Genomic DNA, 23,142 nt, shown 5'->3' with positions numbered 1-23,142 from the left:
GAATGTTGCAAGTAAATCATTTTAAACGAAACGCGTTGAATGTAATGAAGCGCCATTTTCTGTGGAGAGCCCGTTGCCTCCCTTAAGCTATCCAAACGGATATGTGCTATATTAGCACATATCAGTCATCATGAGGTCATCAGTCACCGGAATCTTTATGCCTACTGGGGACCAGGAGTCAGAACATGGTCCCCCTCAGAGGCACAGGGAAAAATGGCCTATCAGCACTTTACATTTAAAGTACAGTGGGAGCCGGTCGGCCGAGCGGACAGCACACTGGACTTGTAATCCTGTGGTCCCGGGGTTGATCCCGGGCGCCGGCGAGAAACAATGGGCAGAGTTTCTTTCACCCTATGCCCCTGTTACCTAGCAGTAAAATAGGTACCTGGGGGTTAGTCAGCTGTCACAAGGCTACTTCCTGGGGGCGGAGGCCTGGTCGAGCAACCCGTTCTCGCACTTTCTTAGTCAATATTGACTTATTAAATACATGCATATGTGACATACTAAACATACTAGTTTACCTTGAAAAGCTTCATAGAAAACACCGACCTTACCTAACCTTCTTAGTATGTTAAGATAAGCATCTTATTGCTTCGTAATACCAATGGTACCAATGAGCAGGAGGGCTAGTTGCATGAAGTGTTGCTGATCTTTTCGGATGTAGTTTGCACAGGTTAACACTTTCGTTCTCTGGGGACAGAGTTGATGTCCACAAATAACTCTGTGGATGTCTGGCAGGGATGAATGCGACATCCAAAATTAAAATATTTGTTAAAATTCTATTTTTATCCGCTCATTATGGGACAAGTTTTAATGATCGCCTTTAGATTGCGAACAATTTGGTACCAGAATGAATGCCGTAGCATGAAAATTGAGGTGAGAAAACTAAACAGTACACACATTTTAGTGTTGGTGTGCAGATGGTGCTCGCTCACGGGTAACACTCAAGCCGATTTCTGGGTTTGCTGCGGTTGGCACACCAAGTTTTTTGACCTTGTATGCATATATTCCTTTGGAGAATTCTATTGCGAACAATTTGATACCAAAATTAATGATGTAACCCGAAAATTGACGCGAGAAACCCGAAAAGAACACATTTTAGTGGGAGAGCGCTCACAGGAAATGCCAGGCCCACCTTGGGGTGGGCTGTGGCTCACTCACTAGGCAGCTCCAAGTGTTAACCAGACAGTGGTCTACTTTGATTCGCTTACCTTTCTAAATCCTTCCCTGGTTGATGGCAATTATGACATACTTTAAATGTAAAGTACTCATAGGCCATTGCTCCCTGCGCCTCTCTGAGGGGGCCCAGGTCCTGGCTCGTAGTCCCCGGTATGCATAGGGACTCTTGCGACTGATGACCCAAAACTAATATAGCATGTATCAGTTTGGATAGCTTCAGGAAGCCAATGGGGCTCCCCACAAAAACTGACTTACTTTGGCTATGGTGATGTTCGGAAGTCACAAGATTCATGAGCACTGATTCAGCATTTGCCTGGCAGCAGTCTGCCCAGTTGCCCCATGGGGTAAGAGTTGTGGCACAGATAGTTTTAGATATTTATTTCAAGGTCCAATTTGTTTTTTATCTGTTTTTTCAGTATTATTATTCAATAGTGTCATTTAAGAAATTTTTATAATAAATTTTGTGTAATTAATATGTTGTATTGAGGACCCAGTCAATCCTCCCAGGCCAAAGCACTCACGAAGTGCTGGGCAAGTGTCTTACCACTGCGCCACGGACTGATAATTGAACCTTGCACATAGTTGCTATCACAGTCAAGATCTTCTTTAACACTTGCAATGAAAAATAATCACAGTTATTTACTTTGTCCACATTAACACTGTGCCTGGTCAATAACTCATAAGGAGTCCATATGTGAATATACTCAGTATGGGCGAGGCTGCACGCTAAGTCCAAAATTAAAATATTTGTTAAAAATCCACTTTTTTCCTGATTATGGGATTAGTTTTAAAATGCATGCCTTTTGATTGCGAACAATTTGTTGCCAGAATGCACAACGTAGCACAAAAATTGAGGAGACAAAACTGGAAAGAGTATAAACATTCGAGTGTGAGTGGTAGGTGCGCGCTCATGGGTAAAGTTCAGCCTAACTTGGGGTGTGGCGCATGTGGTGCTGGGCCATTTGATCTTATATGCATACAGTATATCCCTTTCTAGCATTCTACTGCGAACAAGTTGATAACAAAATGGACGTAGCACGGAAAGAAATTGAGGTTGGAACACTGAAAAGAGCATTAACATTTGAGTGGAGGTGCGCACTCATGGGTAATACTCGGCTGATTTTCGGGTTTGCTGCAGGTGTAGAGAGCCGGGCTTTTTGACCTTGTATGCATATATCACTTTAGGGAATTCTATTACAAATAATTTGATAGCAAAATGAATGATGTAGCACAAAAATTGAGGTGATAAAAAAAAAAAAAAAAGATTATACTGTACACATTTCAGTGCAGATGCATGCTGACAACAAACGCTTGGCCCACCTCGGGGTGTGCCGAGCGGCGTGTGCCGGGCCGGGCAAAGTGTTAACACTTTATTGCACTGCGCAAGCGAGACCTGCACTACCCTGGGTGGGCCTCAGCATTTCAAGGGAGCGCGTGGTAATTCTGAAAAGTGTATACTCTTTTCTACTGTCACCTCAATTCTCGTCCAAGGTTCTTCAATTTGGTATCATTGTGTTTGCAAAAGAATTCTCTACAGGACTAAAGGCATATAAAGTTCAAAAGCCCAGCGTACCATCCACAACAAACAGAGAAAGTGAGTGCGTGTTACCCAGGAGCGTGCAAGAATGATAAAATGTGTACACTCTTTTCACTTTTGTCACCTTAATTCCCGTCCTAGGGCTTTCATTTTGGTATCATTGTGTTCGCAATAGAATTCCCAACAGGAGTATATGCATATAGAATAGAAAAACGCAGAGCGCTCCACCCGCCGACATGATGAAAGTTGCCCAGAAAGAGAGCACTGCGGCACCCCAAAGCACCTCTCATTACATTAGAGTGTGCGGTAATACTGAAAAGTGTATTCTCTTTACACTTTGTCATTTCATTTCTCGTTCTACGTTTTTCAATTTGGTATCAATGTGTTTGCAATAGAATTCTCTACAAGACTAAATGAATCTAAGGCCCAAAAGCCCAGCGAGAAAGTAAGAAAGTAAGAGCATATTACCCAGAACTGCGCAGGAGGAATAAAATGTGTACGCTCTCTTCACTTTGGACATCTCAATTCTCGTCCTAGGTCTTTCATTTTTATATCAATGTATTCGCAATGAAATTCCCTACAACAGTATATGCATATAATATCCAAAACCGCGGCGCGCCCCTCCCGAAGCCGCCGCAATGCTGCGTCGTTACCGGGAATGCACCTACTAAAAAACAAAGACGCAATGCTGAGCCAAAAGTGTTATAAGTGATGCGTTTACCGAGCGCAAGTGTTATAAGTGATGTGGTGGGCACTAGTTGCAGAGCTGTGCCGTAAACTGCTGGAGCATGTGCTGCCAGTGGTCACCCTCTCAATAACAAGGTCCCTCACACCCAAAAGGGCTGCCCAATATTTTTTTTTTATAAGGTGTTGTCTGTTTACTGGAGGCCTGAAGAATCAAATGTGAGCCACATGTACATGCGGGGCTTTTAAATCATGTGCGGTACTCTATTTGACCAGTACAATGGGGTCAGATATGCCTGATTGTCCCTGTTTAACAAGCACAGTAAAGAGCTAGTATCTGATTAGAAGAAAGTGTTAGTGATGCAACAGTACCAAAAAATTTGTGGCTAACATAGATGAATCTATAAATAATTAACCACTCAGGGGAAAGAGAGAAATGCCACCACATATTAAAGTGTTCAGCGGCTGGAATGTAGGAGATAATGGTAATTAGTCAAATCTCTTTAGTCACATCTGCTGGAAATATCCATTATGAGTCAGGTTAAACTTTGAATTTCACACTGTAATGTTCATCAATAAAGCATGGGAAACAGGCGATATGAACGATATATCCTTTAACCTTTAAATCGTAGTTATTGTCATACTTTAGGGTAATGTAGTGTGCATTTACTCTTCAATATAATTAAAAAATATTACTGCTACATGCTACAATACGAATGATGAACAAAATGGATAACAATTTACCATTATCATTAAAATATTAACAAATTATCATTAACATATAACCCTTACAAAACTCGAGCAAGTTCAATGGCAAACAATTCACATGTGAAATGTTTCAATTTAACATTCTGTTATTCTGAAAGTTGACTAAACTATAAATTGCCATCCACACTTCCCTGGAAGTAAACATTCCATTCACCTTGACTGTACGGGTCTGGAACACTGGACCCCACTCAGTCGATAGTGCTACGGCCTCATGCACGTGGGGTCCACGGTTCCACACACACAAAGCCCAGGTAAATGAATTGACAAAATTGTTTTAAAATATAATATAGTCAGAAAAGAAAATGGGAACAAATAGAATGTAGTGTTACAATTAGGTAAGCATGAGAGGTTTATTGCAGAATACTGCAGGTAAGATAATCAAGACCATTAGAATTAAGGAATACAAACATACTTGATTGTGAAGGCGAGGAAGGTGCACTGGTGAAAGTCATGGGAGAAGTGGCTTCGAATGACTCCTCTACTGGACGGTTAGTTGGTTTTTCGGAAAAAATGTGTTGTAGTTCCTCCAACTGAGCCTGAGGAAAATAACCTTTTGCTTAAAAAGATAAATAAAAATTCTACAACCATAGTAGCAAATTTATGAACATTTAAAAATGAAATTTAATTAATTAATGTTCTTATACAAGACAAATCATAAAATTGAATATTATCAGACATGGGTGTATGGAGGTGAGGTGGAGGCTCATAGTAAAAGTGCACTTGCAGGGGGGGGGAGGGGAGGGGAGGGGGAACCTCGTCCCTTTTGGCATTAACAGGATTTGTACTGTTTAACAGTATTATGGGTGAGGATATGAGAGTAAGCATCAGAAAAAGCTAACGTTCCCGGTAGCTCTCTCAAGTTATGTGGCTGATATAGCTTCTCATTACTTAGCCACAGCAGCCAGAATAGTTTTATTTGCCTACTGCAGACCAGAATCTAGCATCCCCTTCAAATAGGAACAGGGAGCCAGGAAATGTTATGATCACCCTTGCCAAGAAAGACCCAGAAGAGACTAGAAACTAAACTATCAAACAATGGCTTAGTTTATGAAAAAGCACCAAAGCAGTCAATAGACAGCAAAATCACTTGAAACAAAAATGCTCAGATGAATTTGGATACAAAACAACTACCCCTAATGAACATGCGCTAAGCCGGCACCCCTTGCTGTATGGGGTGCTGGCTTAGCACATGTAAATGTGGTGACCAGGCACCAGATTCACAAAGCAGTTACGCAAGTACTTACAAACGTGTACATCTTTCCTCAATCTTTGACGGCTTTGGTTACATTTATTAAACACTTTACAAGCATGAAAACTTCCCAATCAACTATTATTATAAACAGTCTCCTGGTGCTTCAGAGCCCATTAACTGTTTAATAATTGTAAACAAAGCCATCAAAGATTGAGGAAAGATGTACACGTTTGTAAGTACACGCGTAACTGCTTCGTGAATCTGGCCCCAGGTTTTGTCCTTTACTTCCTGGTGGGTTTACAATGACTCAAGGGCCTGTTATCATTCAAATTGGGTGGAACTATCGAGGCTGAAAAAAGTTACTAGAAAACCATCGTAGGAGCCCTCCCAGAAATACAACCCATCCTCAGACCTAAGTCCATTCCATTCAGCAGTCGACCCCAAGGACCCATTCATAAATTGTAACATTCTGTTCATTCAAAACAGGAATTCTCAAATATAAATTATTATTATCATATATATTAGCATATTGTGCATATTTAGTCATTGGTTAGGTTAGGTGTTTAGGTTCTGTTGGCGATTATTTGTATTTGTAGTACGCGGGGGAAACATTTACAGCGTTGTGGTTCGAACAAAAAATGCCATCAAAGTACTTGATCGAGAAGTGTTCGAACGTCATCAGTCGATTCGTGTATGTAAACTGTTTTTCATTTATAAACGGAGTTTGGCAGGTGCATGAAATGGACTTTGGCCTTTGTTTATGAGGATGGGCTGCAGAAATAATCAATGAACTGAAACAAAATTAAAATAATTATATAATAAATTGATCAACAGATAACCCCTGTAAGTAGGAGATGTGGCTAATTTATACTTTGGATATTTATGTTTTATCAATGATGGGTCTTAACCATTTAACACACTAACCTTCACATCCTTCAAATGAAAGGCCTGAGACTCTATGATAGCTTCATTTTCCATCTTGGCTCTGTGCAAGGTTGACATCTCTTCCTGCAGTCTGTCTCGTTCTGCAGAAACAAGAGTCAACCTTTTTCTTAAGTTCTCATTCTGAAAAACAAAAGTTATAATTTAATATTCTCTACTCATGTAGTATCTGGAAGCATAGCATGTTAAATTTACTTACTTGTTCCTATATTCCTTCTTACATACTTGTGGTAATGGATTGAGGGATGAGTCACCATGTGGAGGTCGCCCAGGCCAGGCATGAGACAGTAGTTGCCGAGAATATATTTATGATGATTTATTTAAATGTCGCAGACTTTTTTTTTCACCTTTTTTTTGTGCAGTTTTATTATGCAATAGTGCATAATGAGAAATTTTGATAAATGTGCAGAATATCAACACACACACACAGTCACTAATATGAGCACAATACAGTATTGTATTATGTTCTTTGGACAGTAACACTTTGCCGTTACCACACTGTATATAGTATTGAACCAATTTTTCACGTAATAACAAGCATTCCTTCTACTACAAACGGGTTTTATTCTGAAAATGGCTGTGTATAGCACTTGTTTGGCATGTGGAACTTTATTTCCCACACGCACAATGGAGATGCGTTTGTAAATGGAGATGCGTTCCCAAACCACCAATAATCCTCAAAAAGCCAGTGTTGAATGTAATGAAACCCCAATTTCTGGGTGAGCTCTGGTGGCTCCAAGAAACTATTACTCTGATTCAGCTGCCAGACTACAAGGTGCCATCAATCTCACTTCTTATTGACGTACCTGGCACCACCAGCAAGAACCTGGATTCCTCAAAGGCGCAGGGAGCAGTGGCACTATAAAAACCTTTTAAGTAAGGTTACCCATGTCTGCCACAGCCAAGGGAAGGCACCTAGGAAAGTCAGGGAAACAAAATTGACTACTGCTTGGTTAGAAATGAGACCATAGCCTCAAAACTGCAAAACGAACTCCAATAAGCTAAATATGCAATAGAAAATTTGTGAAACAAGCAAGTGCTGGAACACAACACCTGGTCCCTCGTTTTGGGAGACGAGGGACGCAGACCAGGTCAGCCGACTGCTCCACCACCAGTTATGATGGAAACCACCCCGATGCCCCTGGGGAAAGGAGGGTGTCAGGGAGCCACCAGGGCTCTCCCAGAAATTGATATATCATTATATTCAACACTGGTTTCCCGTGGGGAAGACCCTTGTGGCTCCCTGAAACTATATACCCACAGAGAAGGAAGAAAGAGTAAACACCAGAGGAGGAGGAAGCACCACAGGTATCGTGACAAGAGACCAGCTACCGTGAACACGACCCAGAGCCACATCAGACCAGAAATGTCCACAAGACACCTAGCTGCAGGAAGACGTTGCGACCACCAAAACCTGTACCCGAAGAATGGCCCAAAACATGAGCAAAGAGTGCCGAAAGATCAGCCTATGGAAGCACATCAAGGGCACGAGGGTAGATTGCAGCCTCACTAAAGCAAGAGACACTGTGGACAACTTGAAACAGAACATAAGAAAGGTAACTGCAGAAGGCCTATTGGCCCATACGAGGCAGCTCCTATTTATAACCACCCAATCCCACTCACATACATGTCCACCCCTCGCTTGAAACAATTGAGGGACCCCACCTCCACGTTACGCGGTAATTGGTTCCATAAATCAACAACCGTTATCGAACCAGTATTTACTCAAGTCTTTTCTAAATCTAAACTTATCCAATTTATATCCATTGTTTCGTGTTCTGTCTTGTGTTGATACTTTTAATACCCTATTAATACCCCCTTTGTTATATCCATTCATCCACTTGTAAACCTCCATCATGTCACCCCTAACTCTTCACCTTTCCAGTGAATGCAATTTAAGCTTTGTTAATCTTTCTTCATATGAAAGATTTCTAATTTTGGGAATTAACTTAGACATCCTACGCTGGACACGTTCAAGTGAATTTATATCCATTCTATAGTACGGGGACCAAAACTGAACTGCATAATCTAAATGGGGCCTAACCAGATCAAGATATAACTGAAGAGCAACACCAGGTGTCTTGTTACTAACGCTTCAATTAATAAATCCCAGTGTCCTATTTACCTTATTTTGAACATTTTTGACTTCGCAATCTCAACACCATCTAGCTCGTATCTTTTAACTTTATCATTACCTAGCCTCAGAACTTTACATTTATCAGCATTAAACTGCATCTGCCAATCTTTTGACCATTTCAAAACCCTATTTAGATCAACTTGAAGTGATAGCGAGTCTTCTTCCGTGTTAATTTCTCTACCGATTTTTGTATCATCGGCAAATTTGCAAATGTTGCTACTCAAACCTGAATCTAAATCATTTATATATATTATAAACAACAGAGGTCCCAATACAGAGCCTTGAGGCACTCCACTTACATTTTCCCACTCTGACTTAACCCCATTTATACCAACTGTTTCCTTTGGTATAGCCATGTCCTAATCCAACTTAATATAGCACCCCCAATACCATGAGCCTCTATCTTTTTAATCAGTCTTTCATGTGGCACTGTATCAAAAGCTTTGCTAAAGTCAAGGTACACAACATCGCAATCCTTACCACTATCAACTGCCTCAACTATGCTGGAATAAAAAGATAACAAAATTGTTACATTTTAGAACTGTTGGCACGAAGGCAGTGACACAAAACTGGCACCTTACACTTGATCCCCCCCCCCCCCTGGGTCAGACACCAAACAAGCAGCACTAGAAACCAAGGCCAGGCCAATCAACAAAGAGCCAGAAAGATCATCTCCCTGAAGGACTTCAACAGCGCAAAAACCAGGAGCAACAGTCAGACCAGGGAAAAGAGGCAATACACCCCCACTAACACTAGTCTCAATGTAACAACAGAACTGTTCAGGGTTAGATATTTAATAAACTGGCTTGTATAGAGCCGCGTGTGTGCATGCCAGCACAACTAGTAATTACAATTGTGAGCTTTTGACCTGGTAAGATAGGAAGGGTTATCCCCCCAAGATCCAAGGGCTTAGTGGTAGAGGTTAAACAAAATGGCCAGCATCCCCATTGTTTTTAAATTCATCAATTTATAGGAATTCAGTTATTAAAATAATTGAATTAAAAACGTCTTTTGACAAGTAACTATGTAAAATTAATTTAATGACAATTTAAAGTAAAGCGTAGACTTGTTGTCAAGTACAGACGAATCTTAGGATGAGAACATCCACAAGGTGGAAAATATGTACCGATCATCTTAAATTGTTAATTTATGTAAATTATGTTAATATTCAATAGTGGGTTTACTAATCAATCCTGCGCAAGTATCTAGGTAATTTTCCAATTGTTTTGAATAATGATTAGGTCACCATCACCAGTACATGATTAAGTTATATTAACACTTTTGCGCCCCTGGGATGGTAAAAAAAAAAAGCGGTATGTGCGCGCGGCGTTTTTGCCACGTAAGCGTAAAAACAAAAATGTGTATACTCTTTTTACTCTCCTGACCTTAGTTCTCTAGCTACGTATTTCATTTTGGTACCAACGTGTTCGCAATAAAATTCTCTAGAAGAACATCTGTAAAAAAAGTCACGAAACGTATAGGGATACCAGCACCAAATAAATAACTACGAAGATGACTCGCCATGAGCGCTCAACAGCAACAAAATGTTTTTACTCTTGGGATTGTTATCACCTCCACACTTGTCCTACAGCGTTAATTTTGGTATCAATGGACTCGCAATGAAATTCCCAACACGGTGATATGAATATAAACGTAGAATAATGATTGCGGCCCACCCGCAAGAGTGTGGAAAGTGGTGAAATTGTTACCCGGTATCGGTGACGGGACGGGACGACACATGTGCGATACGGCGCTTTGAAAGTTTATACTTATTTCACTCTCCTGACATTATTATTCTATGTACGTCATTCATTTTTGTGTCAATGTGTTCGCAATAGAATGTTCTATGAGCCCGTAGGTAAAAAAGATCAATAAAGCGTAAGATAGAATAGCGCCAAATATAAAACAACGCTGGAACATATCAGTGAGCGTCAAACACACACGAAATGTTTTTACTTTTGTTATGTTTGTCAAGTTTATACTTGTTGCACACAGTTATTTTTGGTTGTACATTGATTGGAATAAAATTCCCTAAACAGACATATGCATATAATACATGATATGGGGGAAGCATTACCAGTATAAACGGCTAAAGTCACCCATCTGCAACCCGTTTGGGACACTCATGCAGACACACGCTACACCCAAAAAAAAAAATCTATGAAGGTTCGAGTCTACTTATGGCAGTTTATGTGATACAGTGTTCATTCTGGTATCAAAATACTCGTTTCAGTTTGTAGTTCATGCGATTTTCAGAATCAACTGAATCGCTGGAGGTTCAACATTTGAGTCAGAGTCATCTGATAAAACCGTCTCGTCAAATGGCAGTGTGCCAGACATCTCGGGTTCTGATTCGGTTGCTGCTTCAGCTTGAGGTGTTGAAGTGAACAAGGGCCGCCTCACACCAGATGGTCCAGGAGTTTGCATGGCGTCAGCATAGGCAGGACCTGTGTCATCATTTATGTCTGGAGCGTGCCGCAAGTGTTGAGATACTGTTGCTGTTTGAGGCAAATCTTCCGGGTCCCAGCACAATAGGGCCCAATTTGCCACCTCGTGGAACTGTAGCAATGTTAGCTTTTTTTGATCAGTTGTGTTGTATTTGTACAAAACAAAGGCATTATGCAAAGCCATTTGCAGGAAACAAAACGTTATCTTTTAGGTCCACTTGAGTTTTCCGGGTAAAATGGTAATACCATTTGATCGAAGTGGTCCACACCTTTCATGAACTTATTGTACCATGCAGCCTAGTGGTGAGAAAGAGAGCCTCATGGCGCGCAGTTTGAAACAAACCCAAAGTAAATCGGATTAAAATAGAATTTTATACAAATATTTTAAGAGGACAAATTTATGTCCACCATGCGGAAGCAGCGAGGCGAAACAGGACTCCGGGCGGAGTCCTCATCAGCAGAAAGTGTTAATCATCTTTGAATAGTAATTTGGTTGGCAACTAAGCCAAGGTCAGCCTCTCAGCTGGAGAGAGCAGTTTTAGTCAGTGTGGCAAGCGGGCATTTGAGGTCAACATCTACCTCCAGAAGGCCAGGCTGAACATCTGGCTTGGCTTGGGATAACGGTAAAGTGCTTATGAGTTTGTACAGTTTTTTAAATTCATTAATCAGTGCCTCTATTTTAGGAAGAATTTCAGTTAGGAATAAATTCAGTAGGGAGTGTTCATTTGTTCCATGATAATTATTTATGTTTTAATAAATCATGTTTAGAATTTATGGCGTTTAGTGGAATTTCCCCAGTGTATATGTTATATGCATTTATTTCAGTAAGGTTTATTCATGCCCCTGTTTATCGAATCGACTCCTGTGAACTGTACACGCATCCCTTATTCTATTTTCAATATAAGCCCTTTTGTTGAGTTAATCCACACATTTAAAGTAAATTTCATCCCTCCTTTTGGATAATTGGGGATCCACATTCGGGGATCTAAAGCTAATTGACGGTTTCCTGCTTCTCCGTCAGTTAGAGGAATTAATCAGTAAAGAAATGAAGTCAAGTGGTGGTGGCATTCTTTTTTTTTTTTAAGTCTCTAGCGAATTTGCTGGTATTGAGGTACAACGTGCTCGTATCGTGGTATCTAGGAGATTAAACACTTTAGATTTGAGGAGTTGGACCGAAGGTTACAACAAGCCGGAACTCTGGTGAACATCAAATCAGAGTACATAATGACTAGCTTTAGCTAATCAATAAAAAGAGAGGTTAGTTCAGATCTGGTCCTCGTTACATCAGACTGAAAGGTGGTGACCACAAGGGCTTCGCAGTCTGGAAACAGTGCCATGGAAGGAGGCAGATGCAGAGAACACACCAACACGTAGAGGTCGACATCCAAGCACACGAAGGTCTGGCAGAGCCAGAGGAAGGAAGCAGCGTCGACAATCCATTCCATGGAAACCAGAAGGAACCAGAACTGGCCATTGACCAGGATGTTGGACACACCCAAAACATGAATGGCACAGACAGCCAAACTCTGAGAATTCAGCAGAGGAGCTACTTAAAGCAACCAGCAGCAAAGAGACAAGAGACCGAAGAGAGCCTTCCCCGTGTGAGACAGTGAACCACGGGAAACAATTTCAATGGAGCTGGATCACAGATCCCAAAGGAATCCAAACTCACCGCAGCACCTGCCTGCAGTGAGTTCGGACTGCAAACACCCGAACAGGACAGTGTGCCCAACGAAGGAAGGAAGCCAACGGCCATGGCCAGACTAGGGAGTGCTGGTCACAAAGCCTCAACCAAGAACCAAGTCGTTCCTTAGAAGTCAAGCAAGGGCAGAGGTAGGCTCAAGGTACCCCAAAAAGGTTCTGTCTGAGGTAGTTACAGAACCCCCAAAAAACGATGAGGAAGCTGGCGATGTAGCTGGCACAGGGCCCCAAGAGTCCACACCCAGAGATAGCAAGAGGAGAAAAGGGCTGCCCCGAAGAACCAGAACCCCAGAAGCCAAACCCTGCTCAGAGGAAACTTTTCTTCAGTAGCCATGGTGATATTAAGTCTGGCCCAACTGATTGTTACATCTAGTTCCTTCAGGTGTTTTTAACCCTTGTGTGGCTCTGGGCTATTTAGCATTTGTTACCCATAGGTGCATTAAAAAAAAAAAATTCTTCTAAACCTGTTAATCTGTGTTCTCTGATGATGGGAAAATAATAAAAAAATTATAGGTGGCATATATTGCCTGCTATAGGATGGGAAGTCTGGCAAAAAACCAGCGTTGAATGTAATGAAACGTCATTCACTGGGCGAGTCCCGGAGGCTCCCCGAAGCTTACCAGCTGATATGCTAATGTTAGACTTTGGCATCAGTCGTGTGTACGGAGTTCTTATGGGCCTACCGGGGACCACGAGCCAGAACCTAGCCACCTCAGAGAGGCAAGGGGAGCAATGGCCTATAGAAACCCCTGTGTGGTTGGAAGCATTCTATGTCTGCCATCGACCGGGTTAGGCACCCAGAAAGGTAGGCGTCCCAAAACAAACCCCTATTCTGGTGAAAATTGCAACCAAAAGCCGAACGAGTGGATAGAACTCCCCAAACAAAAACAAGCAAACTAGTATGACGTCATTCGTTGTCGCGCCGCTGTCTGCGCAGGCCTCCTACCCCGGGAGGGGGAAGGGGAAGCCCCAGACCTACCACGCCGGTGATCTACACCCCAGTTCTTGAGGCTGATGCAATCGGCTTGGTTGTATGCTCTAGCTCCGGTCTTTTTGCGGCGCTGTGCCTTGTGTGTGGCTGCTGTTCTCCAGGGGTGCGAGAGCCAGGAGCTATTCCTCAGTATTCGGGCTGCATGCGCCTAGGGTTCCCTTCCCTAGGTGCCCAGTAAGTACTGCCCTTGGAGCTTGGGGTTATCTTCCACAAGTTTCTCGGGGTCTGCCTCTATGTACGTGTTTTACTACTCGGTTTCTCGGCCGCTCTTTGGGTACTTGGGGGTTTTGTCTCCTAGTTTATCTTAGTGTAAGAGGCAGTTTTCGCACTGGTAGGGGCGCAGGGTGCTGTGCAGCTAGTTGTCACTTATCACAGCGGCTGGCTCTGTTCCTTGGGGTACGTTGTCCTCTTGCGGGGTTTTGGTTTTCTTTTTGTTTTTGCCTTGGTGGGGGGTTCTGCCCTCATTGCCACTGGTGTTTGGCCTCACCCTGATACTTGGTGGTGCCCCCTGCTTGATCCCCATGAGTGTACACGTCCCTAGGGTTCAGCTTTAGACAGTTTGTTTGGTAGTTTTGGGCGCCTGTTAGCAGTACCCTGCCTGGGTTTACCCGAGCGCGAGTCCTCTTCAAGTAAACGCTCAGGACCCCGGGAATCCCCTAGGGGACATGTGGGTCCAATGGATGTGGACCCCGGTCCCCCCACCCCCTCACTTCATGAGAGTTTGAGGGTTGTTTGATCTCCTTGTCTCAGGGCGACCCTCACTGTTCTTGCCTCAGTCATGCAGCCTGTTGGGTCGGTGACACTTTCGACCCCGAGTCCTGCGAGCACTGTTGCTTGCTGGTGACTCAATTTACCGTCTATGGATGATCTTCAGGTACAGGCTGCACAAGTGTTGCATTCTAGGTTTCGGTTGTTGCAACGCGCTAGGTTGGTTGTTCACCCGGATGCCCCGCGGCTGCCCCGTTTTGCTTATAGGGACCCAAACTTGGGGATGGGGGTCGCCTCTACCCTGGTTCAGTCCGCACCTCCTGGTCCTTCCCCTCCCGTTGTGCGTTCTGGTCCCCCTCCCCTGCTTCCGGCCCCGAAACGATAAAATGCATCAACGATAAAAGAGCTTTGGTTGGTCTTTAGCTTCTGCTACTACGTCATTTTCAAATTCTCTCTCTGCTTCCCTCCTGACTCTGGTGCAATCATTATATCTGACTCTTTAGTATCTATTTTCCTCTGATCTTAGTTCTCACTTTTTTCATGCTTATTTATTCCTCTCCGGTGCTTCTCTGCGCTGCCCTTTAAACCAGAGGTTTACTTTGCCTTTTTCATCCACCTCCTAATTGAGTGCAATGTACAGCTGCATTGCATCTACACATTTCTGAGCAATAACTTCATCTTTTCATTTGTTGTATTCCTTTCTAGTTCCCTTCTCCCACTGGAGTCACTCAAAAAATCCCTCACCTTACTGTAGTCTCCACATCTGTAGTTTCTCATATTCCTTAGCATGTTTCTTGGTCTACCCAGTTTATTATCTCCATTAGGTACTGAAGCACGATAATGCAGGGGACACTTGCCCTCAGGGGCATCTCATACTCCATCTTCTTCACATCTGCCTCATTTGGGGTAAACACCAAATCTTGTGTCGCTGGAGGGTCATTTCCCCTTACGCTTGTTCATTCTGTAATTTTGCGTTTCATGAAGTGCTTATCTGCTGTATCTACCGGTTTTGATCTCCATGTCTCATCACCTCCATGGGGGTCCTTACCTATCCAGTCTATTTGGATAAGTGAAGTACACAACAAAACCATGCAGAACACACGCAGTACAATAATGGAACAATACACTAGCAATGAAGGCCCCCCACAGGACGATTCCTAGGATGACCCGGTACTTGGCTTAGAAGCTTTGGGACTTACTGCAAGATGATGTGACAGGAGCTCTACAGCTTTGCTCTAGTGCAACAGAGGAGCTCTACAGCTTTGCTCTAGTGCAACAGAGGAGCTCTACAGCTTTGCTCTAGTGCGACAGAGGAGCTCTACAGCTTTGCTCTAGTGCAACAGAGGAGCTCTACAGCTTTGCTCTAGTGCAACAGAGGAGCTCTACAGCTTTGCTCTAGTGCAACAGAGGAGCTCTACAGCTTTGCTCTAGTGCGACAGAGGAGCTCTACAGCTTTGCTCTAGTGCAACAGAGGAGCTCTACAGCTTTGCTCTAGTGCAACAGAGGAGCTCTACAGCTTTGCTCTAGTGCGACAGAGGAGCTCTGCGGCGTTGCTTTAGTGCGACAGAGGAGCTCTACAGTGTTGTTCTCAGTTCATCAGTGAATGAACTGATTCGTGGACTAACGCTGGACTGAGCGTTAGGCTGTGTGTTGGCAGCATATGATACTATCAGGTTCTAGCTAGTTTTGTTTTCTTTAGTTATTTTGTATCATTTGTACAGTTAATGGGCATTTTTGGTATTTTTGAGGCCTGTGAACCCAACAATTGTCTGTACAGCTTCACCAACTTTCTGGAAGCTTTCCCGGTGAAATTGCAGAATGTCACTTGCCCTTTGCAACCTATGTGAAAGGACCAGGTTTTGGCTCTGGTCCATGGTAGGCCAAGAGAATTCATTCAACTGATGTGAATGGTAGATTGGAGCAATCTCAGCGAGATGGCTGCAGGGAGCCACCAGAGCCCTACCAGAGAGCAGTTTCATTACATTCAGTGCTGGTCCCCCCTCTATAACCTATTTTTTTTCTTTGCCTTTCAAATAAGATTTTTCTGAAACTTTGACATGTTTGAGTGCACATTCCCAGCCATAGGTATTGGAAAGTTAGAAGCAATTGATAAAAAAGAACTGCCCCTAACCATTGCTGGAGTCTTTGACTGAAAGTATTCCTAAGGCAGTTTCTTACGACTTCAAACTCAGTTCGACAGGTCAATTTCCGAGCAATTCTCATCAATCCTACGTACTATATGTGCAGTTTCGAGCTCTACAATATCGAAACAAATTAAATCAAAGCAGAAACTTCAATTATAAAATTTAAAAGCTGTATATTTAGTGCATAATTGGGGTGCGCATGAATTTGTTTTGCAGCAACTAGACATAATGAATATATTTTTGTAATCAGACTCAAGAGTAAAAACTCTTATAATACATTAGTGTAACACATTAAATCATCTAAAATGTTTATTAGATTTTGATTTTTCAACAGTGCTATTTTGAAAAAAAAAAAATATATATATATATATATATATATATACATATATATTTATGTAACGATGCTGAAACTTACCAGCAGGAAACTTTGACCAAGTATTTTGTCAAGGGGCTCACTTAAAATTTAACAAAAGTGAAAGGGAGGAGTTATGGTTTGTCTTCTGTCCCCTTTAACATCATTGGGTTTTACTTTTGTTGCTTAGCATCTATATATTATTGAATAAAATGTTTTACATTTTTGAGGAGGAATATCATACAATAATTAAGTAATTTAAATATAGCATTTCCTATCCCTCTGGTATTTCATACCTTGTACAATTTGTTGACATTTTTAATGACACCCCTGTTGTATTATTATTGATTTATAAATAAGTTACTTTAAAATGTCTATCTCTGAAACACCAGAGCCCACCGAGTTGATTAACCCATAAAAAACGTTAATTCTGTTGCGTGCACTTTACATACAGGCAAACTTGTACCTACCTTTAGGCCCACTATTAAAAATATAATGTTCACTAGCTAAATCAACTGTCAGCTTACCTTTGCAGTAAGCTCATCATTTGTTTCAATGACTTTATTTACAGTCTGCTCCAAGGTGGCATTCTCTTTCCGCAGGTCTGAAGATTCTTTCCTTAATCGCTGTACCTGGAAAAGCATTCTAATCAATGCACTGTCTATACTGTGTTAAAAGAAAAGGGGTTCACATGCATACTTGTGCTTCCCGAACAGTGCCTTCTGTGCAAAAAATATAGTACCTGCAACCCTTCCTTTCCTAATACAGTAATTAAAATCTAAAATATTTATATCTTGTACTATATTGCACTAGCTCATTTCCAATGCATTTCATTGGCTTAACACCCACATTAACACATTACAAGCAAGCCTTGTATAACTTGGCAGTTACATTCTCAGAAAATGGCTTCATATCAAAATATGCATTATGCAAGCTGAATAACATGTGGCAATACAAGGATATATTCTGTTTTACATTACATGCATACTTTACTTGGGGTGTCTAGGGGGGGGGGGGTGTCAGTGAGGGAGGTAGTACCTCAGACAGGGAACAGTTGCACTTTCGGGTGGTTCGTCTACAGTGGTACCTCAGCTTACGAATTAAATCCGTTCCCAGTGACGGCTCGTAAGCCGAATATTTGTAAACTGAAGCGAATTTTCCCATAAGAAATACTGTACTGTAATGGAAATTGAGTTAATCGGTTCCAGACTCCCCAAAAAATTAACTTCAAAGTAAATTTTATACCTAATTCAACCAATTCTTCAGTACTAAAGTATGTACAAGTTATTACTTGCCTTTACTGTTGATTCTTGTTAGCGTATGGAAGACAGTGAGGAGGGGAAAGGAGGAGAGGTGTTAGTGAACAAATCCACAAGGGCCATGATGAGGATTCGAACTTACACCCGGGATGATCCCAGATGCTGCCTTAGTCGACTAGGCCATGACATGGTCAAAAGAATTGCAACTGGGAATTCTACCGACTTCACAGGGATCCTGCAGCCTCTCAGACACACCAGGGTTTTACACATTTCCCCCATGCACTCGGGCTCTACCAACAAGCTGTTCTACCTCTTCACCCTAACTTCAATACACACAGAAATCACAATAGCGTGATGCATCAAATGAACAAATCCATTTGTTCATTTGATGCATCATGCTATTGTGATTTCTGTGTGTAGAGAGGTGTTAGTGTTTGGAAGAGGAGTCCCCTTCCATTATGACATCAGGCAGTGAGGACTTCTCTGGGGTACACTCTGGCACGTTTTGTCTGCGTACCACTAGGTCCTGCTTGTGGCTCACTGCTTGCTTGTCTTACTAAGAATCTGTCTAAAGACACTTGTTTTTCCCTACATTTTAACACTTGTTTGTGGTAAGACATCACATTGTCATTTAAAAGGTCAATGCAACGGCCTGCTACAGCTTTATCTGGGCGAGTTTTTTCAATAAAACTTTGCAGTTCTTCCCATAATTCACGCATTTCCTTAATGAGGAAGGGACATCCTCAACTCAACTGTTTTCTTAGGTTGAACCTTACCACCGACTTTTTTGGGACCCATGGCAAGATATATATTTACTTTTATGTTCAAATACCCAAAAATCCAAAAAATCCATTCTTTACAAAGAATTCGGGCACGAATGTCAGTAGGTGGGAGGCACTGGTAAACTGAGGCGTGATCACCGTGCCACCACGTGCTAGGTCGGCTATACGAGTATCAACCAGCTCGTTTCCCGAGGCAAAGCTCATAACCTGATTTGAATTTTCCAAGGAAACTGCTTGTAACCCGAAAAGTTCGTAAATAGAGGCATTCGTAAGCCGAGGTGTCACTGTACTTTGGTACCCACCTGCACTCAACTCTCACCAGTGGCTGTTTGCATGCAACAGGCGAGCTCTCTCCTAGTAGCTGTTTGCACGCAACAGCGGACAAACCCTGGTACACTGCTTCGACCGGTGGGCAAAACCAGATGAGGGTAGTCAATGTTTTAAGACCCTTGGTGCATTCAAGTTTGTCAACCTATGCATGAGAAGACTGGACCCGACGGATCGTGCGGAGGAAACCACCAGGGGCCTAGTAGCCTGGTGGATAGCGCACAGGACTCTTAATTCTGTGGCACGGGTTCAATTCCTGCACCAGGCAGAAACAAATGGACAAAGTTTCTTTCACCCTGAATGCCCCTGTTACCTAGCAGTAAATAGGTACCTGGGAGTTAGTCAGCTGTCACAAGCTGCTTTCTGGTGGTGGTGGTGGTGGTGTGTGTGGTGTGAGTGGGGTGTGTGTGTGTGGTGTGAGTGGGGTGTGTGTGTGTGGTGTGAGTGGGGTGTGTGTGTGTGGTTTGAGTGGGGTGTGTGTGTGTGGTGTGAGTGGGGTGTGTGTGTGTGGTGTGAGTGGGGTGTGTGTGTGTGGTTTGAGTGGGGTGTGTGTGTGTGGTTTGAGTGGGGTGTGTGTGTGTGGTGTGAGTGGGGTGTGTGTGTGTAATTTGAGTGGGGTGTGTGTGTGTGGTGTGAGTGGGGTGTGTGTGTGTGTGTGTGCGCGTGTGTGAGTGGGGTGTGTGTGTGAGTGGGGTGTGTGTGTGAGTGGGGTGTGTGTGTGAGTGGGGTGTGTGTGTGAGTGGGGTGTGTGTGTGAGTGGGGTGTGTGTGTGAGTGGGGTGTGTGCGCGCGTGTGAGTGGGGTGTGTGAGTGGGGTGTGTGCACGTGTGTGAGTGGGGTGTGTGCGCGTGTGTGAGTGGGGTGTGTGCGCGTGTGTGAGTGGGGTGTGTGCGCGTGGGGTGAGTGGGGTGTGTGCGCGTGTGTGAGTGGGGTGTGTGCGCGTGTGTGAGTGGGGTGTGTGCGCGTGGGGTGAGTGGGGTGTGTGCGCGTGGGGTGAGTGGGGTGTGTGCGCGTGGGGTGAGTGGGGTGTGTGCGCGTGTGAGTAGGGTGTGTGCGCGTGTGTGAGTGGGGTGTGTGCGCGTGTGTGAGTGGGGTGAGTGGGGTGTGTGCGCGTGTGTGAGTGGGGTGAGTGGGGTGTGTGCGCGTGTGAGAGTGTGCGCGTGTGAGAGTGTGTGGTGTGAGAGTGTGTGGTGTGAGAGTGTGTGGTGTGAGAGTGTGTGGTGTGAGAGTGTGTGGTGTGAGAGTGTGTGGTGTGAGAGTGTGTGGTGTGAGAGTGTGTGGTGTGAGAGTGTGTGGTGTGAGAGTGTGTGGTGTGAGAGTGTGTGGTGTGAGAGTGTGTGGTGTGAGAGTGTGTGGTGTGAGAGTGTGTGGTGTGAGAGTGTGTGGTGTGAGAGTGTGTGGTGTGAGAGTGTGTGGTGTGAGAGTGTGTGGTGTGAGAGTGTGTGGTGTGAGAGTGTGTGGTGTGAGAGTGTGTGGTGTGAGAGTGTGTGGTGTGAGAGTGTGTGGTGTGAGAGTGTGTGGTGTGAGAGTGTGTGGTGTGAGAGTGTGTGGTGTGAGAGTGTGGTGTGAGAGTGTGTGGTGTGAGAGTGTGTGGTGTGAGAGTGTGTGGTGTGAGAGTGTGTGGTGTGAGAGTGTGTGGTGTGAGAGTGTGTGGTGTGAGAGTGTGTGGTGTGAGAGTGTGTGGTGTGAGAGAATGAGAGAGTGAGTGAGTGAGTGAGTGAGTGAGTGTGTGAGTGTGTGAGTGTGTGTGTTGTTGTTTGTGTGTGTGTTGTTGTGTGTTGTTGTTTGTGTGTGTTGTTGTTTGTGTGTGTGTTGTGTGTGTGTGTTGTTGTTTGTGTGTGTGTTGTGTGTGTGTGTTGTTGTTTGTGTGTGTGTTGTGTGTGTGTTGTTGTGTTGTTGTGTGTTGTTGTTTGTGTGTGTGTTGTGTGTGTGTGTTGTGTGTGTGTGTGTGTGTTGTTGTGTGTGTTGTGTGTGTGTTGTTGTGTTGTGTGTGTGTTGTTGTTTGTGTGTGTGTTGTTGTTTGTGTGTGTGTTGTTGTTTGTGTGTGTGTTGTTGTTTGTGTGTGTGTTGTTGTTTGTGTGTGTGTTGTTGTTTGTGTGTGTGTTGTTGTTTGTGTGTGTTGTTGTTGTGTGTGTGTGTTGTTGTTGTTTGTGTGTGTTGTTGTTGTTTGTGTGTGTGTTGTTGTGTGTGTGTGTGTTGTTGTGTGTGTGTGTGTGTTGTTGTGTGTGTGTGTGTGTTGTTGTGTGTGTGTGTGTGTTGTTGTGTGTGTGTGTGTGTTGTTGTGTGTGTGTGTGTGTTGTTGTGTGTGTGTGTGTGTTGTTGTGTGTGTGTGTGTGAGTGTTGTTGTGTGTGTGTGTGTGTGAGTGTTGTTGTGTGTGTGTGTGTGAGTGTTGTTGTGTGTGTGTGTGAGTGTTGTTGTGTGTGTGTGTGTGTGAGTGTTGTTGTGTGTGTGAGTGAGTGTTGTTGTGTGTGTGTGTGTTGTTGTGTGTGTGTGTGTTGTTGTGTGTGTGTGTGTTGTTGTGTGTGTGTGTGTTGTTGTGTGTGTGTGTGTGTGTGTGTGTGTGTGTGTGTTGTGTGTGTGTGTGTGTGTGTGTTGTGTGTGTGTGTGTGTGTGTGTTTGTTGTGTGTGTGTGTGTGTGTGTGTTGTGTGTGTGTGTGTGTTGTGTGTTGTTGTGTGTGTGTGTGTGTTGTTGTGTGTGTGTGTGTGTTGTGTGTGTGTGTGTGTTGTTGTGTGTGTGTGTGTGTGTTGTTGTGTGTGTGTGTTGTTGTGTGTGTGTTGTTGTTGTGTGTGTGTGTTGTTGTGTGTGTGTGTTGTTGTGTGTGTGTGTGTTGTTGTGTGTGTGTGTGTGTGTGTGTGTGTAATTACCTAAGTGTAATTACCGGATGAGAGCTACGCTCGTGGTGTCCCGTCTTCCCAGCACTCTTTGTCATATAACGCTTTGAAACTACTGACGGTCTTGGCCTCCACCACCTTCTCACTTAACTTGTTCCAACCGTCTACCACTCTATTTGCGAAGGTGAATTTCCTTATATTTCTTCGGCATCTGTGTTTAGCTAGTTTAAATCTATGACCTCTTGTTCTTGAAGTGCCAGGTCTCAGGAAATCTTCCCTGTTGATTTTATCAATTCCTGTTACTATTTTGTATGTAGTTATCATATCACCTCTTTTTCTTCTGTCTTCTAGTTTTGGCATATTTAATGCTTCTAACCTCTCCTCGTAGCTCTTGCCCTTCAGTTCTGGGAGCCACTTAGTAGCATGTCTTTGCCCCTTTTCCAGTTTGTTGATGTGCTTCTTAAGATATGGGCACCACACAACCGCTGTATATTCTAGCTTTGGCTTAACAAAAGTCATGAACAATTTCTTTAGTATATCGCCATCCATGTATTTAAATGCAATTCTGAAGTTAGAAAGCGTGGCATAGGCTCCTCGCACAATATTCTTTATGTGGTCCTCAGGTGATAGTTTTCTATCTAGAACCACTCCTAGATCTCTTTCTTTATCAGAATTCTTTAAAGATTTCTCACATAATATATAGGTTGTATGGGGTCTATGTTCTCCTATTCCACATTCCATAACATGACATTTATTAACATTAAATTCCATTTGCCAGGTGGTGCTCCATATACTTATTTTGTCCAGGTCTTCTTGAAGGGCATGACAATCATCTAAATTTCTTATCCTTCCTATTATCTTAGCATCATCAGCAAACATGTTCATATAATTCTGTATACCAACTGGTAGATCATTTATGTACACAAACATCACTGGTGCAAGAACTGAACCCTGTGGTACTCCACTTGTGACATTTCTCCATTCCGATAAATTGCCTCTGATTACTGCCCTCATTTTTCTATCAGTCAGAAAATTTTTCATCCATGATAGAAGCTTACCTGTCACCCCTCCAATATTTTCCAGTTTCCAGAACAACCTCTTATGTGGAACTCTGTCGAAAGCCTTTTTTTAGGTCCAGATAGATGCAGTCAACCCAACCA

General features: G+C 43.2%; 2 protein-coding genes across 3 annotated transcripts in view; one reads left to right on the top strand and one right to left on the bottom strand.

Annotated features, from left to right (window-relative positions):
- The window catches only part of LOC123769148 (acyl-coenzyme A synthetase ACSM3, mitochondrial), a 401,722-nt gene that overhangs the window by 28,556 nt on the left and 350,024 nt on the right, over positions 1-23,142 (top strand). The gene's annotated exons all lie outside the window — the stretch shown is intronic.
- Positions 1-23,142, bottom strand: part of LOC123769138 (putative leucine-rich repeat-containing protein DDB_G0290503) — a 273,502-nt gene that overhangs the window by 153,491 nt on the left and 96,869 nt on the right. The window contains 3 exon segments of the mRNA XM_069316913.1: positions 4,581-4,704; positions 6,285-6,425; positions 17,310-17,414. Of these exon segments, the coding sequence (XP_069173014.1) occupies positions 4,581-4,704; positions 6,285-6,425; positions 17,310-17,414 (370 nt within the window).

Source organism: Procambarus clarkii, chromosome 86 (assembly GCF_040958095.1).
Source record: "Procambarus clarkii isolate CNS0578487 chromosome 86, FALCON_Pclarkii_2.0, whole genome shotgun sequence".
NCBI classification, from domain to species: Eukaryota; Metazoa; Arthropoda; class Malacostraca; order Decapoda; family Cambaridae; genus Procambarus; species Procambarus clarkii.
This window is presented reverse-complemented; position numbering and strand designations above follow the sequence as displayed.